Source organism: Rasamsonia emersonii (assembly GCF_000968595.1).
Source record: "Rasamsonia emersonii CBS 393.64 chromosome Unknown ctg1118621759969, whole genome shotgun sequence".
Classification (NCBI taxonomy): domain Eukaryota; kingdom Fungi; phylum Ascomycota; class Eurotiomycetes; order Eurotiales; family Trichocomaceae; genus Rasamsonia; species Rasamsonia emersonii.
The window spans coordinates 22,268-38,669 of record NW_013563318.1 but is presented as its reverse complement, the minus strand read 5'-3'; the positions used below and the strand labels follow the sequence as shown (position 1 = coordinate 38,669).

The 16,402-nt window shown below is 49.1% G+C and overlaps 8 protein-coding genes across 8 annotated transcripts; 2 read left to right on the top strand and 6 right to left on the bottom strand.

The window, feature by feature from the left end:
- Positions 1 to 126: 126 nt before the first annotated feature.
- T310_0973 (uncharacterized protein) lies at positions 127 to 1,545 on the bottom strand (the record flags this gene model as incomplete). Its single annotated transcript, XM_013476150.1, has 4 exons — positions 127 to 537; positions 714 to 845; positions 1,071 to 1,117; positions 1,161 to 1,545. The coding sequence occupies 4 exons, from the start codon at positions 1,543 to 1,545 to the stop codon at positions 127 to 129; spliced, it is 975 nt and encodes a 324-aa protein (XP_013331604.1).
- Positions 1,546 to 3,339: 1,794 nt separating this feature from the next.
- On the bottom strand, positions 3,340 to 4,179 carry T310_0972 (uncharacterized protein; the record flags this gene model as incomplete). Its single annotated transcript, XM_013476149.1, has 1 exon — positions 3,340 to 4,179. One exon carries the CDS (start codon positions 4,177 to 4,179, stop codon positions 3,340 to 3,342), a length of 840 nt encoding a protein of 279 aa, XP_013331603.1.
- Positions 4,180 to 5,453: 1,274 nt separating this feature from the next.
- Positions 5,454 to 6,184, bottom strand: T310_0971 (uncharacterized protein; the record flags this gene model as incomplete). Its single annotated transcript, XM_013476148.1, has 2 exons — positions 5,454 to 5,610; positions 5,799 to 6,184. The coding sequence occupies 2 exons, from the start codon at positions 6,182 to 6,184 to the stop codon at positions 5,454 to 5,456; spliced, it is 543 nt and encodes a 180-aa protein (XP_013331602.1).
- A 2,126-nt stretch (positions 6,185 to 8,310) lies between these two features.
- On the bottom strand, positions 8,311 to 9,391 carry T310_0970 (uncharacterized protein; the record flags this gene model as incomplete). The annotated part of the gene is made up of 4 exons (XM_013476147.1): positions 8,311 to 8,541; positions 8,617 to 8,971; positions 9,104 to 9,146; positions 9,217 to 9,391. The coding sequence occupies 4 exons, from the start codon at positions 9,389 to 9,391 to the stop codon at positions 8,311 to 8,313; spliced, it is 804 nt and encodes a 267-aa protein (XP_013331601.1).
- A 1,314-nt stretch (positions 9,392 to 10,705) lies between these two features.
- On the top strand, positions 10,706 to 11,224 carry T310_0969 (uncharacterized protein; the record flags this gene model as incomplete). The annotated part of the gene is made up of 2 exons (XM_013476146.1): positions 10,706 to 11,049; positions 11,197 to 11,224. The coding sequence occupies 2 exons, from the start codon at positions 10,706 to 10,708 to the stop codon at positions 11,222 to 11,224; spliced, it is 372 nt and encodes a 123-aa protein (XP_013331600.1).
- Positions 11,225 to 11,582: 358 nt separating this feature from the next.
- Positions 11,583 to 13,062, bottom strand: T310_0968 (uncharacterized protein; the record flags this gene model as incomplete). The annotated part of the gene is made up of 5 exons (XM_013476145.1): positions 11,583 to 11,941; positions 12,006 to 12,501; positions 12,565 to 12,680; positions 12,788 to 12,817; positions 13,056 to 13,062. 5 exons carry the CDS (start codon positions 13,060 to 13,062, stop codon positions 11,583 to 11,585), a joined length of 1,008 nt encoding a protein of 335 aa, XP_013331599.1.
- Positions 13,063 to 13,933: 871 nt separating this feature from the next.
- Positions 13,934 to 15,007, top strand: T310_0967 (Malate dehydrogenase; the record flags this gene model as incomplete). The annotated part of the gene is made up of 1 exon (XM_013476144.1): positions 13,934 to 15,007. One exon carries the CDS (start codon positions 13,934 to 13,936, stop codon positions 15,005 to 15,007), a length of 1,074 nt encoding a protein of 357 aa, XP_013331598.1.
- Positions 15,008 to 15,180: 173 nt separating this feature from the next.
- T310_0966 (uncharacterized protein) lies at positions 15,181 to 16,003 on the bottom strand (the record flags this gene model as incomplete). The annotated part of the gene is made up of 2 exons (XM_013476143.1): positions 15,181 to 15,288; positions 15,359 to 16,003. The coding sequence occupies 2 exons, from the start codon at positions 16,001 to 16,003 to the stop codon at positions 15,181 to 15,183; spliced, it is 753 nt and encodes a 250-aa protein (XP_013331597.1).
- Positions 16,004 to 16,402: the final 399 nt, after the last annotated feature.

Here is a 16,402-nt window from a genome sequence, read left to right as displayed (position 1 = left end):
CACAGCGGCGTGGCTAATTCTACTGCAGCCGGCAGGCGAGGCGGGCCTGACGGCACGGGCACAAGGCACAAAGGTGACCACGTCACTCGAACGGTCAGCTTGGTAGAAGAGAAAGGAAAGGAAAAATCATTCTGGTGGGAAGGATAGAAGAGAATACTCAGCAGACAAAAGTTTGGAGCTTGCGTGCCCGGCTTCACCCACGGAATATATCAGCGCAACCGGGGCGTCCCTGGCTCGACAGGCATGACGGGCTCTCGTCGCTCTTGCACGATCGACAGTACTCCCTATCGAGCCGATTTGATCACTGGGCATGTCTATTCTCAATGCCATAGTTAGTGAGGACCCTTCTTGACGAGTCAACATGTCAAACTGGGCGCTCGTCGTGGGCCGCGAGGAACGGGCGGGTACGAGGCGCCGCGCAGCGGGTAACAAGGCCTGGCCGCCTGGCAAAGCCTGCTGGGGAAGGTAACGACGGCGCTTGACGGTTGGATGGGGACGCCCGATGGGATCGGACGGGCAGGCCCCCACTAAAGCGACCTAAACACGCGGTTTCTTCGTTGGAGGGAAGCCCTGAAGGCGTTGGATTCCTCTGCGGGCTTCGCAACCGGGGCAAGCTGACAGGACGTGATGGGAGGCGATAGTGGCGTGCAAAGCCCTCTAGGGCTCCGTGCACCGGTGGGGTGGAGTCAACTCGAGGCAAAAAGCTTGCGCACCTCATGGGAGAAATCCCCAACAGCGCACCAGTGGTCGTGGCAGAGCATGCTATATTCTCCCTCTGGACGATGGACGTTGGAGGTTTGTTCGGATCGCAGGTCAGGTGTTTGGTCACTGGACCAGTCCCAACGCTGCTTCCATTAGACCGCTGCAGATCACGAGGAGATCACGAGACAGCGGCTCCTCTCGTCTATCAAGTTCTATGGAGTCGGTATTTACGGACTACATTTGGATCGACAAAAGAGGCAGGAATGGGCGCCTACGAGATAGGAAGAATCATAGATTCTACGGAGGGCACCAGTGTTGGTGGCTCTGTTGCCACTAGGCATAAAGGGAATCAATATTCATGCACGTACAAGTACATTTAAGTACACACGATCAGATCCATCGCCCTGCACCATGGCTCGAAAAGACATTATAAGCTGCAATAGAGCAATGAAACTTACAGCTCACGTCCTGTAGAACCTCTACATGGGAGTATCGGGTTTTCTTCGTCTTATTTAGTTGGATTCGCGCTTTTTTCCTGATCTGGGAATGTATCGATAAGTACCCGTGAGGACCAGCGGCTATCCCGCCTCTTCGCTCCGAATGCTCCCTACTCCGTGTTGTGTCGTTGAGGGGGTCTGGATGAAGGTTCCCGGGCCATCGAGCCGAACCTACTTCTGGATCCATGGTCCGGGTTGACCAAGATTTGGTCCCGGGAGGCCCTTCATCTTTCCGCGAAGAGCTACCATTTTTCAACCACCCGTTCCCACTCAACGATTCGCTTGTCGCGAGCCAGTCAGATTGGTATAATAGCAATTGGATTTCTGATTCGATTTTGACGTGCATTAGGCATGGCAGGGGGTAGCTGAGCCTCGTGTGAAAAAAACATGCTACTGGTTGTATGTGCTCGCATGATGGCCCACAGGCGGAGACTCTTGATATCTGACATATACTAGTAGTGAGCCTATGGGGAACTCTATCTTCCCTTCACACGCCAGCAGCACGAGGATCCAGAATTGAGCAGCCCTTGATCCGCTGCGAAGTGGATACCGGTTGGGATGGGCATGGACCCTGTCACGTTGATTGATCAGAACGTGTGCGCCACAGAGCATTTGGTGAAGTCTTTTTTGTCACATTGACCGCGTGGGTTTAGTACCACCAGGAACGTTGCAGCAGGGCTGTTCATGGATTTGATTCGCTCAAAAGAGTGAATCTTTGCGACGCAGTGGACCCAACGGCAGACCTTGGGGTATCGAACTGTCGATATAGACTGAGCCAGAAAAAGGAAAACTGTGGATCTTGCCGAGTTTTGGTGATTGGAATATTGACGCCCTGCAAGTCGTACTCCGTAAACTGTCTCACTACCCCACCAATGGTTGAGGTTGCGATTCGATCTTATTTGCCAAGGACACCATCTAGATAAGAGCCGGCTCAGCAATTGTCGAGAGACGCACACTAAGTCGGTCATCAAAAAGAACAATCTGCCTGACTGAACCTTCTCTGCCCGTACGAGTGGTATGTACGCTTGACACTTGTCCGCTGTTGCTTGTCCACCGAGGATTTCAACACAGCTGCTCCATAGACAGCTCTTGCAGATCGCCAGCGGACGGCCTCGAGCTCAGCTGGCGGGGGATGGAGATCAACTGCAACTAGGCTCGCCCTGCAGGCGTCTCCTGCACGCAGCAATATTTTTGGGTGGCATGGGCAGCGACCGTTGGCTAGGCGGACAAGCAGTGCCCACACTGCAGTGACGGTGACTGGATCGCTGCAGGTACCATTGCTGTTAAGTGAGGCTGGACGGCGGTTCAGGAATCTGTGCTGTGGCGCGGAACGTGACTACTGCACGCACTTATGCAGCTTTCAGCTGACATGGTGCACACTGCACAGGCAGACTTTGACACCACATAACCATAGACCAAGAACTGGAAGCTCTGTCTAATCATTTTTTTTCCAGGTTTTTGCCACCTGTCGATCGCGGAGTTTTTCAGCAGCTTGCTTCTGCTGATCCACCGTGTCGGGTCCAAGCTGCAAGTCCAACAGTACGGGTCGTCTGACAGCTATTGTAGAGAGTAGTACGATGGAAACGCCACTGTTCTTGATGGCCCATTAACTGTGGACTAGTTCAGCGTTGGAGATTTCAGGTAGACATTCTCAAGCTGAGATACGAGTGTTGTCAGGTGACTGCGCTCTGGCTTTCTTCTAAGCTGAATGACGCAGAGCATCTAATTAGATTTAATGCCCATCTAATCCAGACTAATATTACCACACAGTCCGTTTAGACTGCCTTGATTCCAGATCTTAATGGCTGATGGCTAGGGACCAAGAGATCCTGATTCTCACCACCTCAGCGAATGCTCTGCCCTGGTGAATGTTTGCAACGCGCTCAGCGCGCCTTCCGGCAGGTCGCTGATGGATCTGCCAGGTGAGTTCCTAGCCAATGCTGTGTACATATTTCAGAGCTACCAATTCAAGTTGCTATGTAAATTGACTCAATCTGCTAGCAGCAGATGCCTGGTAAACTTCGCATCCATTGAGAAATCAAGCTCAAATGGTACACACGATTCCGCAAATGTTCCCACCCGAAACGCCCTGGAAGACAAGAAGTGAAACTAAAGGTTCGAAAGAATAGGAATAAAAGGTTTAAGACGAAGTGACCGTGCCGAATCGCTTCTTCCTAGCCTCGAGAGCAGCAGCATCCTTCTCGTCCCACACCGGCTTCGCGTTTCCACCGCCGCGACTCCGGTCATTCGGGTGTCCACCACGGTTGCTCCCAAAGTTGCGGCGCTTGCCGCCCCTGCCACCCTGATCATCGCCTCGACCGCGCTTGCGAGGCCGCTTGTCCGGCAATGCCTGGTCCAAGCCCTTCACACTGACGGCAGCGCTGGCATTCTCCGTGCCAAAACGCTTGGCTCGCTGGAGCGCCTTTTCAGCATCCTCCAGCGCCTTCTTGGAGTCTTCGAGGATTCCAAACTTTTCCGCCCGCGCTTTGCGCTTCTTCAGTTCCTCCTCCAACTGGGTCGTGGGAAGACCAATGCTGAAATCAGTCGCCGGCTTCTCTGCAGCCTTCTCTTTCTGTTCTTCTTTGCCCGTCGTAGCAGTTTCCGCCTCAGGAGCTCCCTTCGGAGCGTCTCCCTTAGACTCAACCTTTAGGTCGTCGGTCGCGGCAGGGTCGATTGCAAGCTCCTGGTTTGGAACATCTGCTGGGTTGGACACTTCTCCCTTGCCGCCGGCTGCGATTGCAGCCGCGCCAGCTTCCGTCGATGGCTTGACGGTTTCCTCGGCGGCAGGCGCATCATCATCCCAGTCAATGACATCGTCGGCCACATCTGTCTTGGTGTTGGAAGACGTTTTCGCCTTTTCCTCGTCGTCTTTCTGGAGGCGTGCGACGAGCTCGGCTTTTCTGCCCGTGTGAGAGAGGTTGCGAGATTTGAGGATCTCGACCAGTTCAGGGATCGTCTTCTTGTTGTAGTCGGTAGCCATTGTGTTGAACGCCGAAAGCGCTTAACCGAAGGCTTTTGCTGACTATATTAAATCGCGTTAGAAGGGTGATGATAGAGCGCGAAAGTCGACCCCTGTATCCGTCGCTTGCGCAAGGAGGGCGTGATGCGGTCGGAAAGCTAGTATGGACCAGTTGGGTAGAGAAAAAAAATTGTAGGGGAAAATCACAAAGAGAAGACGCACATGGCGTGTGAAAGAAGCAGAGTGAGCAAAAATAGGGTGTACAGAAAGAAAGTGGTGGGAAAGAAAGCCCACCGTTGAAAGAAACCGAAGTCGACAGGACAGCTGGAGGCGTGTTGACGCTCCGGAGCGCGACGAGGGTGAGGCTGGCTTCTGGCTGCCCAGCCTGATGTTTGGGTGCTACGTCACGTGAGAATTATGAGAAGTTCGCCAATTAAACCCTTCCATTCTGCCGGCAGGGCGGTGTACATATCTTACTGTAAAAAGAAGGCGGTAAGGATAAACGCTAGCCGGAATAGGAAATACACGTGACCCAGAAACCTCGCAACAGGTCTCAGAGATTTTTGCAGGTTTTCTGACCTTGCCGCTCACAGCTTCTGTGCATGCAGGTTTCGGCGAGAATGTGAAGTGCCTTTTTGGTCACATGACCATCAAACCACTTGGTCACACAGCAGCACCAGTGAGTGTGAGTGGTCATGTGACCTCATACTAGCGGGGCAAGCCACAAGCCACATCCATGGATGAGTCATGCATTGTGGGTCCACAGCACCGCCTCGATACAGTATCCAGCTTCAGGATTCGAAGTTCTTAGGACAATTAATAATTCCTGGGAGAAATTACAGTGCTACTCCTTGAATCAGCTCGGGATGACGTGTGCTATAATTATTGCTATCATTATTATTGCTGGACTGTATGAAAACCAATGACCTGAAAACGAGGTTGTGCTACTATGCAGCCTCATTTCGTAGAGGACGTAGGCACCCACGTACGAGTCGGACCATCCGAAGTGGCACAGTCGTACTCCGTACGTTGCGGACTTGTAGCATGACTCAGAGCACTAGAATTTTTTTCCTAAGTGACTTACTCTGTATTGCTAAACACGTGTCTGATGTGGCGAGTGCATTCGAATTCGAAGGAATCGAACTGTGGCGAAGCTGGTAGGCCTGCATGCACTGCGCCACAGCGCATAACAATGAATTCACTCGGTCGGGCACACAACACAACAGTACACAACGTACCTGACGTAGTTTCACTACTTCTGGTCATCATGTGTATTCTACAGACACTTGATTAACTTATTGACTCAATAACTTCCTGTTGTAATAGATTATATGTTCGTATAACGGGATGGGATTGATGACCAGCAGTTTCCGTTTACAGTATATAGGATCCCAACGATCTGATTGGCTGAGATATTCGAGAGGTTTAACAACCAGGTTGAGGAACCTCAACCTGCCAAAAATGGCAGAATTATTATATTATATATAGGCTGGCCGTTGGGAAATTCCAGGGATCCGGGGGGGGGGGGGGAAGGTTCTTTGGAAATCCACATAGAAATTCAACAGTTTCTGGTATCTACAATCGAGAATCCTTTTTCCATCATATGTTCCGCCGACACACTGAAACGCAAGTCCACACACTGCCCCGATTTGGGAGCGTAACGAAAAAACCCGATGACCTTGTTGTTGCCATTCCAGATTGCAGATCCACATATACCATCCTCCAGCTGTTTACTGGATCCTTGCCCCAAATAATCCCAGCGAGTCCTAATCCACAGCTGCTCTGGTTTATGCGGATCATCGGTAGGAATTCGAGAGATCGAATGCGGACCGCAAGTTCCTTCGGCGTAACCAGTGAAAGGATTGTCCATATATAGCTCTGAACCAATGTGTATCTCGCTTGCTTGTGCAAATTCCTGTAGCCGGACAGGTGGTCCTCCAACTATCGTGTTCTCGAAGGTCTCATTAATAAACTGAACACCCTCATGTAATTTGACAATAGCAATATCGGTGTGTGTTACTTCCATTATAACTTTCCTGATCTCTCTGCGCCCTGAAAGAGGGTGAAAGACCCTGTCAGTGTGCAGGAAGCCATAAGACGCAAACTGTCATATACTGATTGCCAAGGCTATCATTGACTAATACGCCAGATGATGTAAGAACTTCTAGGCCCGTCTCATCCTTTCCTGAACTGAGCATAATGCCTGGGCGTAAAATATCATATTGGGAATTGTCGACAACATTGTCTGTGGGTTCCTGGATACGTTTAGCGGGGTACTGTTTTGGACGACCCATCTCGCTTTCAAACAAGTAGAAACAGCGACAGCGCGCGATAGCACTGGGGACCCTGGTTAAATCTATTGTTTCATTCCAGAACGATGACAAGAAAGTTATTCCAGTCCTGTATTTCCGTAATGGATCTCTGCCTGGAGAAGAAACTTCTTGACAAGTTCATCCATTTTCTCTGGATGGTTGTTGCTGTCGATGTTTGGTGAAATTCGAAGAATTGTTTTGCTCGCGCGCTTTATAGGCGGAGATGGACCATCATCTTTTTGATCTGTCGTTAAGTAGGATAGGACACTTGCGATAGTCACTGGCCATGGCTTTGGTGGCAGAGTTTTCAGGCAGAAAACCAGAAAATAACTATCAAAATTTACCACCTCCACCTGGGAAAATTGGCTTTGGCCCGGGGCCCTATGATCCCAAAATTCTTCTGGTGGGTTTTTGAGTATTTCTCCAAGATGGGTCCCACGGGAGTATCATAGCCCGCCAATGCAGCAAGGTTGTTGTGGAACTGGGATCCTTTGACATAGACGCCAGGAAACTGCAAATTGCCTATTCAATCTTGTGAGTGATCAAAGTCCTGCCAATCTCGACTCAAGTCCGGTCTGAGCTGCCATCTCGCTTCCACCCAACGGCGCCAACGCGCCCACCTCGAGGTAACACTGATCTTGGAGTCAGTTTTTTGCTTCAAATCAGAGTATAATAAACAGCCAGAGAGGTGGGAGTATAAGAGAGATGAAGTCCATACCTTTCTGGACTGCTTCGCTGCGTTGGTGAGGTGTAGGAAGAAGAGGTAGTGAGAGAGGTGAGATGCAGGTGAGAGAAGAGGTGAGAGAAGAGGTCAGAGGAGAAGACTACCTTACGGGATCACGGGGGGGTTTTGAACTAGGTACCGTCGATCGACGGTCTATCAACGGTATGAAAAAAAATTAGACGTCTTAAAAAAAATATAACCTTTTTCTAATTTCTATGACTAAGGTTGACCATTAACTAGTTTACAACCACTAAATTTTCCACAATGAAGGATTTATTTGATAAAGGCTGGATTTAAACTACAGCTTCTACTTTTTAGGAAGAAAATGAGGTTTTTTCTATTATGTCTATATACTAATCTAACTAGGCTATCTAAGCTATCTAAATTTCCAGGGTTGTAGTTAAGAGATATTATGAAGCCATACTTTAGTGGCCCAAAATCCGATGTGATTTTGTTTTCTAAAGCTGACGTTTCCCAAAATCTAAAGTGTTATAAAAATCTAACATTTTGTAATAAAAGACCGTCGAATGACTATTTTTAGACGTTTTTTATAAAAAGATGGTTAAAAAACCTATAAAGTAATAAGAAACCCTTAAATACCGTCACCTGACGGTAGTTTGAAACCCCGGGATCCCGTAAGGTAGAGACGTGCCAGTAGGCAGGCAAGCGAGGCAAACGAGTCCTAAGTGAATCGTGGTGCAGAAAGAAACAATATTATGCACCGGGTACAACCGCTCTACGTAGTATTGGAATCTTCATGACTTTTCTACGAGTCGGATTAAGCAGCATAATAATTTTTGAGGAGATGGTTGTTACATCTGATAGATAATCCTTCATTTCTTCGTTCTTAAAAAAAAGGAGTCCGGGATGGCTCCCTTTTTTTCGCCTTGTTCATTATTTCATTAATCGACGGAAATGGGCTGGCGAACTGCTTTTCGCGTCCTTATCCTGCCTTTTGTTTTTAGACACACAACAAACAAATTGCTACAATTATCTGAATTTATCTGAATGAGATTTGGAAAACGTCAAATCCAATGATCGTCAAACGCAAGTACGTCCAAGTCATGACCAGAGACAGAAAACCGAATCCAACAGTTTCTCTGGAAGGAGTTCCGTTCAAGGCTTTCGCCCATAGACAAAGTGAATGGGGACATATAGGTGCAATGAGGGATCCTTAAGTTCCTTCTTTGCCTTTGCTATCAATGCTTGTATCTCAGCATTAGTCCAACCGAGGACACGAGAGAAGAGTGCTGGTGTGTAGGATTCAACAACCTGAATCTGCTGAACCTGCTGGAACCTTCCAATTTCCTTCAACTTTGGATCCTTTGGCCATGGACCAATTGGGAACTGTTTGTCACTAATTAGAATACCTGATTGAAAAAGAAGGGCGTGGAGAGGAGATTAGTCCATTATAGAACAGACCTTGTAGATAGACTCCTTCACATCAAGGAACCCTGCCTTTTCCATTTTTGCCTTCCATAGAGGCACATTGTCAAAGCTCTTGCCAAATTTGTTGGCAGCTATATGTATGTTTTCAATTAATAACTGACAACTCGGAGCCCTTTTATGAGTATCATTATCAGAGAAAAAGTATGGATTAGCGCCAGCAATTTCAAAATACCCCCCTGGCTTGAGATATTCAAATGCTCGGGAGAAGAGCTGGTCTTCATTAGCAATACACCCCTCTAGCTCACGGCCATGAATGAAGTCAAAGTCAGCCCTATACAACCAAGGAGTCTCGAAATCATCAATCTCAAATACGCAGTTGGGAGGGACCCTAATTTGCATTAGCTTTTGTATCAAAATAGAGAAGAAGGGGGAGGAGGAGAAGTAAGAGAAGGAAAGAAAGGACGAACGAAAACTCAGATATAAGTAATATGGCAATGTGTGGGGTCGTAGGAGAACTTACCAGGGAGGTTGTATAGGACTCAGATCAGTGCCGATCACTTGCGCTGAAGGGTATTGACTATATCAACATCAGAAACATGAGGGTGGAAAAATTTTGTGGAAGAATGCTCTTACTCAGCAAACTCAATGGCCCAAATTCCTGTACCGGTTCCAAGGTCCAAAACACGCTGAGGATTTTTGATTGGTGCAAGGTGAAGCTCTCCTCATAAACAAAGCCGGTATATGTGATGGAGAAGGTCAATTCTATCTTGTTCCTCTTCATCGTTTGGCTAAGAGCTGATTCAGTCATGGTTCCTGACAGAGCATTTCTATTGGATATACCAAAATATATGCTCCTTCGTGATATGCATGGTAACGGCGCCCGTTCTAAATAAAAAGGCCTGTCAGTGTCCAGTCAAGCAGGTCTGCCTTCGAGACTTGCCTCGTATCTATTAGCAAAGTCACGAGTCGTATTGTTAGCAAGCTTTTGACTGAAAGGCAAAGCTAGTCAAGATAGCAATTATATTACTTGTAGTTTCTGATACTTGAACTGAGGGACGACGCGTAGCTAGCTGTGTCAATGCTAAATAGTGAATCATCAGACGGAGGCTGCCAAGTTACTCTTTAGCTGGTCAAATGTACTCACGATTCGTTATATGCTGAATCAGAGTCCGCAGAGATAGCCTCCTGACCAAAACATATCAGCATGATGTCCTTCTCTTGTTGCGCAGGTCGCAAATTCTCACATCTGCTTCCAGGGGACCCTGAGGTGGGGGGATTTGAGCCATGGCCTTGATTTGGCGTTCGGGGAAAGGGCTTTCTGGACCAAGCAGGATGGAGTAGATGGAGCAGGCGAACGGCAGCAGAACTGTTGAGGGATTGAAACCTTTATAACCTCTATAAAGGCAACCGGTTCAGCTCCGGACTGCGGGGTATCTTGTGACATACCATCAAGACTACCTAACTTGGCAGTGTGCAGGATGTAGTTACCACATCAATCCCTGTAAATATTGCATAGATCTGATAACTACCTAGAATTAATGTTCTAGGACCGTTGCTGTGCTGTGACTGGTCACTCGAGTCGGTCGGTTGGCGCAGGAAGATAGTAGTGCTTCCGAATTACGCTATATTAAACCCCATCGTGAACTCTAGAGGAGAATTGCTTATGTGAACAAGGAGTTCAGACTCGTTTGTTAAGACGGGAAGGGGCCACCCAGAGAGACTCACATGTCGAGAGGGAATAATGGAAGGAATCGAACTGTGGCGATAAAGAAGTCCCCTGCCAGAACAGAACACGGCCTACCTAGGTACCTAGACAGATAGGTAGCTTCACTGGTAACTGCCTAGGCAGAGACGTCCAGATGCAAGTTTGATGGCCAGAAATTTGACAACACGCTTGTTGCACCAACCGCTCATCTTCTTGATGAGTCGGGGGTCCGAATCTCGTGTCGGGTAGCTATCTGCTTACTATTTTTGGAATTCCCACCGTTGTCGAGGTGAGTTCCACAAGACCGAAAACCCAATTTTGTGACAATTCTTGACAAGGGTGTCACTCTTATCAACGGCATATGGAGCACTGCTCAGAGCTGGCTTTCCGACTTGCGCAGGAGACTCGAATTGCACCATGTCTGATCCACATATGAGATGTCCTCGTCTGGCAGCACATTTACACCTGCATGATGATCTTACAGTGTCGCTTTATCAGAAATCAGAGACGCTCTGGAAGCTCCCAAAATCCGAACAGGCATCTCCAGATACCGAGAATTGCCACGTCATGCTTGCATTCGATCCTCGTCTTCCTTCGGCAGATATTGGTCGTGGCCCCTGTCGCTTCTCATCGTCTATTTATCCCGTTCGGATTCCAACTCCTTCGCGGAATCGCTCATCCTCTTGCTCTGCCGGGATCGGGACAGTCGCTACGAGACATTGGATGGCATTGCCGATATACATGTTTGGAGCAAGTCGAGGGTACGAATCTTCTCAATGTAGATGACTTGAGCAGTGCTACAGGTCCTTTTTGACAAGTGAACACAGCTAGAGGATGCTGGCATCACAGCACGTTTTGCGGGACCCTTCACATTTGCATAACGCGGACCTTTACTTGGATGTTTGCAGGAATGTCTGGCTTCAACCATCTCAATGAGCTCATCGCAGCTCTTGAGGGTATAAGCAAAAGAACTAGTCCAGAATAAGAACTGTATAGAACGGCGGATGTGGATATTATCAATTTAATAGCTAAAACTGCACTGAAAGGGCACTGTATGGATGAAATTCATTTCAGTCAGACCAACCAGACACACAGTCCAACAGCTCTACCATGGCATCTACCTAGGCGTAGTGTGTGTTCAATTAAGGAGACATTTGATGACCACGATCTGAGAACCAACAAGGAAAATGTGTAGAATTCGAAATTGCACCAATCCGACCTCCTTCGTCGATTGCGCGAGTCACATGACCCTCTGCATGCAGACAGACTCCAGCTTTTGTAGACGATCGTCCACCTAAACCTTTTCCAGCACCAATCCCTCCGTGCTGACGTCCATCATACCATTGATTGCGTGCGACAGAGAAAGAGTATCCGGACGATGCTGTTGATCAGGTGGAAAGGACGAAATAGAGGGCAACTGCGACGGCAGATTATGGAGACGAATAGCGATCCTTTCGAAACTGTGGCCCCGGAAAGGCTTTTTTGGCCTCGGGGAAAGAAGATCGAGACGCATCATTTCCAGGGTGAAAACACCGAGACTTAAAAAATCATGATCAGAAGGGTTCTCAACGTGTTTGCAGTATGAGATGAGAAAATTGTGCAGTGATTTCACAGTCCGATCGATAAGTTTTTGCCGCTGCTCCTCGATTCTGTCTACATGATTGGTTAATACAACCAAGAATAGGCATCATGTAATCCCAGGGATACATGAACGTACCGACGGTTTTTGTTGTAATTGGCAGTCCCAGAGTCGGGATGGGTCCATGACTTTCCCTGATGGCGATTCTCGTAGCCGCTTTATACTGCTCTGGTCGACGGAAAACCTCAGAAATGCATATCCACAGAATGAGGTCTCTCGAGTATGCTTTTGGGAAGTCCGCATTTAAATGATTAATCCACATCTCTGAGTACACCTCGACCACTTCGAAGCATTGGTAGTAGTCGACAAGAACCGCGAGCTTGGCCAGCTTTTCGAGGGGGAGAGCCCGGGGGATTTTGAATGTATGGCCATGGATGATGTTCATCAGGATCAACATCTCACTAGGCCAGTGCTCCATCGAGATAGACACAGACCCGTCAGAACTGAGAGTGTGCTTCTCTTTCCAGTCGCCTCTGAACATGACCTTGAAATAGGCAGAAGCCAAGGTTAGGTGGCTTGAAGACACTCGCATTCGCGCTTTCGGTCGGTCAGTTTCTGTCGCAGGTTGGGTTTCCTGAAGAATCGACATTGTTAGGACAGCAGGCAGCGGCAGCAGCGACGGATAACTCTGACTTACTGCCCAGACTGCAAAAGCGGTACTTGGAGCCTGTACGACAAGGATGACATCTCCGTCGGGAGCCAGCTGATGAAACGCGTCTTCCATCTGGATGGCAGATGGCTGAGGCCGCTGCACTATGGGACGTTGGTAAGTCGCAGAACGTCTCCAGGGGTTTCTGCATGTCAGAATCATTGTCCGGGGCATTTTCAGAGGCTTGGATTCGGTGAGGAACCGTACTTACTTAGAGGTGAGACACGTATGCCTGAGGTTGCTGTGATGAAATGAGGTCTACGTGAGATGAAAATGAGATTGAAACAGCAAGATTGATGCTCCTGGCACGTTCACCACAACAGGATTTACTTCACTACTGTGTCTCCTGCGTCTGGCAGATGAGTCAATCTCTCGCCGAGACAAGTCTTACCAGATATGGAGTTTTCAGTCAGGGAGTCGTACGAGCTCTGTGACAGGGAGGACACAGTATGTCGATCAATGTCACCATCACAATGTACAGTACATAATGATGACAACTACCTATCCTAAACCCTGCGTGATCTAAACATATCCAGTGTTACTGTCTTTGAACAGGGAAGAAAGGCACGTTTATAAACTGTGCTTATCAGCCATATCTGACAATGGGAGTTGATACTGATCATGGACAGCTTGTGCAAAGCACCTCATCCTGGCTTCCTTCAGCATCATAATATTCAATATATTCTGGCATTAAAAGACTATACGGGAAGATGACAAATTGGGATGATTGGGACAGGTCGTTGCTACTTCATATCTTGAGAGGGAAACCTACTTTCCCAACTAGGAAAAAGTGTTGTTCTTCACACCGTCATCACATAAACGACGTGGCTGCCTGCCTAAGTGAACTGAAGGAGAAAGAACCTGACCCAGAGTTGAGTTCTTTTTCTCTTTTTACCATACACAGTCACTACAAAGAACAAGCCTCAGAGGTCAAACTCGATCTGTGACAAGGAGGCGGCATCAAAACCACAGCCGATAATACATGTATTCTCCTTAAAAACACCTGTCTCAAAAATAAAGGAATTCTGAGTTTTGTAATATGCAGCCATCTACCAAATACTATTATTCGAGTATATCTGCGACGTCACTAGATCCAATTCCTAGAAGAGCAATTTGGGCTCGGGAATGTTCCGATCGGCCTCGGCGGGGACGAACCAGCTTCGGAGCGGGGCCCCGAACTACATAATCTTGTCCGTATACTCGGGAGATTCAATATAATCAGTTGAGTAAGTCAGGAGAGATAAAGACAATCATCCCAGATTCTAATTGAATAAGTCTCTGTCCATCAGGTATATATTCTGTTGTATTTGAAATTACACCCATCAAACCAAGACAGACTACCTCACAGCGCCAAGATATGGAACCACCAAAAGAAAAGCTATATGTCAATGCAGACGACGCCAAAACATTCGTGCAGGCTGTGCTGCGCGGCAATGGCGTACAGCCCGACCATGCAGCTATCGTCGCCGACTGTCTCGTGCAGGCCGACCTGAGGGGCGTCGACTCCCACGGCATCAACCGGATCCCGTCCTATATGGAGCGGATCCGCCAGGGAGTCCTGGACGCGAAGGCCACGCCCACGCTGACCCAAGTGACGCCCGTCGTGGCGCAGGTGGACGGCAAGAACGGTTTTGGCTTCGTCGCAGCGCACATGGGCATGGCGCGCGCCATCGAGATGGCCCGGGAATACGGCATCGGGATGGTCTCTGTCAAGCACTCGAACCACTTCGGCATGTCCGCCTGGGTCGTCCAGCAGGCGCTCGACGCCGGCATGATGAGTCTCGTCTTCACCAACTCGTCCCCCGCGCTGCCTGTCTGGGGCGGGCGGTCGAAACTCATGGGCGTGTCGCCCCTGGCCTGCGGTGCCCCCGCCGGGAAGGAGAAGCCGTTTATCCTCGACATGGCGCCGTCTGTGGCTGCCAGAGGCAAGATCTACAAGGCTGCTCGCCGGGGGGAGAAGATCCCCCTAGATTGGGCTCTCGACGCGGAGGGCAAGCAGACGGACGACCCCAACAAAGCGCTCGAAGGCGTCATGCTCCCGATGGGCGGGCCCAAGGGGTCCGCTTTAGCCATCATGATGGACGTTTTCTCCGGAGTTCTGTCCGGGTCCGCATTTGCAGGGCACGTCACGAACCCTTACGACCCGTCCAAGCCGGCGGACGTCGGCCACTTCCTGGTCGCGCTGAAGCCGGACTTGTTCATGAGTCTGGACGAGTTCAAGGAGCGCATGGACTATCTTTACCGCCGCGTCGTCGGGTCCGATAAGATGGCCGGCGTCGATCGCATCTACTACCCGGGAGAAATCGAGGAGTTGACCCGGGAGGAGAGGCTCAAGACGGGCATCCCCTATGTGGAGGCGGAGATCCAGGCGTTGGATAAGGAAGCGGAGCGTGTTGGGGTGGACAAGATTGTCGTTTCCCGTAGGGTTTAGACACGCCTACCAATTTTGAAGGGTCGTCTACGGATTTTAACCAATTGTAGCATCATGGTAGAATTCTTTATATTCAGAACACTATTCTAACATTATCCGCAACATAATATAATACGGCAAGAGAAGGGCATGAGATAATCACAATAAATGATAATTTTTACTGCAACATTTTCTCATCCATAGAACCAGTATTCAGCAGCATAATCGACCTCGATAGCCGGCGGTTGATCTTTGCAGGTACTCGGGGGATCTCCGCCGGCAGTGACAACACGATAGACTTCCTATTGCAGATGCGGTCAGCAACAAGACACTTTTTTTTCTCACTCAGACATTGCATAGGAGGTAGCGTACCTTAATTCCAACTCCGTCTTTGTATCCAAGCTTCAGCCAAGCAACAGATCCGGGAATGGGGATATTTGCGGGAGCCGGCACGCTCTCCTCACTTTTGGCCGCGAGCCACTCCGGGTGTCCAAAGGGCCGGAAGTCGAAGAACGGAGTCGTCGAGTCGCGGAAATAGTGCTGTGCAATGACCACGCTGCCGTTTCTGGACGCGGAGAGTTGTCCCAGCGTCAACGCTGCCAGCACGGCTGCGTCATGGGGGATGTGCACCAGAGCAGCTGGAAGATCTCCCAGAAGGGATTCATAACCGGCTGCAAGGCACGAGGCGTCGAACAGGGTGGCAACAGCACCGTCTGCAGTTGGAACGGTCGCCGAGTCGTTGTTCTGACAGGTGTAGTTTTGCGTGCCACGGCCGAGGGCAACGTATTTGAGTGACAGGCCTGGACTAGGGGCTGCAAGGTGCGAGGGATAGGACTTTCCCAGCGGCGGAGAGGAAGAACAGTTCAGAGGGCATTGAGTGATTGCAAAGTCGCCGGCATGACGGATGCTAGAGACGAGTGTCAACGTTGTATCGAGGACATTTGAGTCAACTGAGGCTGCGTTGGCCGTCTGAAGGCCGAGGTGAAAGATGATAGCAAGGATCAATTTGAGAAACATTTTCGCTAAGATGGAATAAACTGTCAATTGTATCTTGTAACTAACTTTTGACGAGTATGGCAGATTCAACAGGAATTCCAGGCGATATTTAAATTGACGATGGGGATAGAAGAGTGCACTTTTGGTCTCTGACGGTCCACCATCGTGCCTTGCAAGGCACACTGGAAGAAAAACTAATATCCGAGTCGGTTATTTTGATAAGTCAGGAAGGCATTGGATAAATGTGAAATATGTCCGCAGCGCGGCCCATTCTCTAGATGGACGCAAGGTCGCTGTTGGGGGCTAAGCGCACTGCCAACACAGCGAAGTTACCGCATACGGCTGCGTTCGTCAGACCAGAGGAGAAGAAAGATAGCTCCAGGCTCTAGAAGGCTTAAAGTTGTTAGAGATCTGACTCGT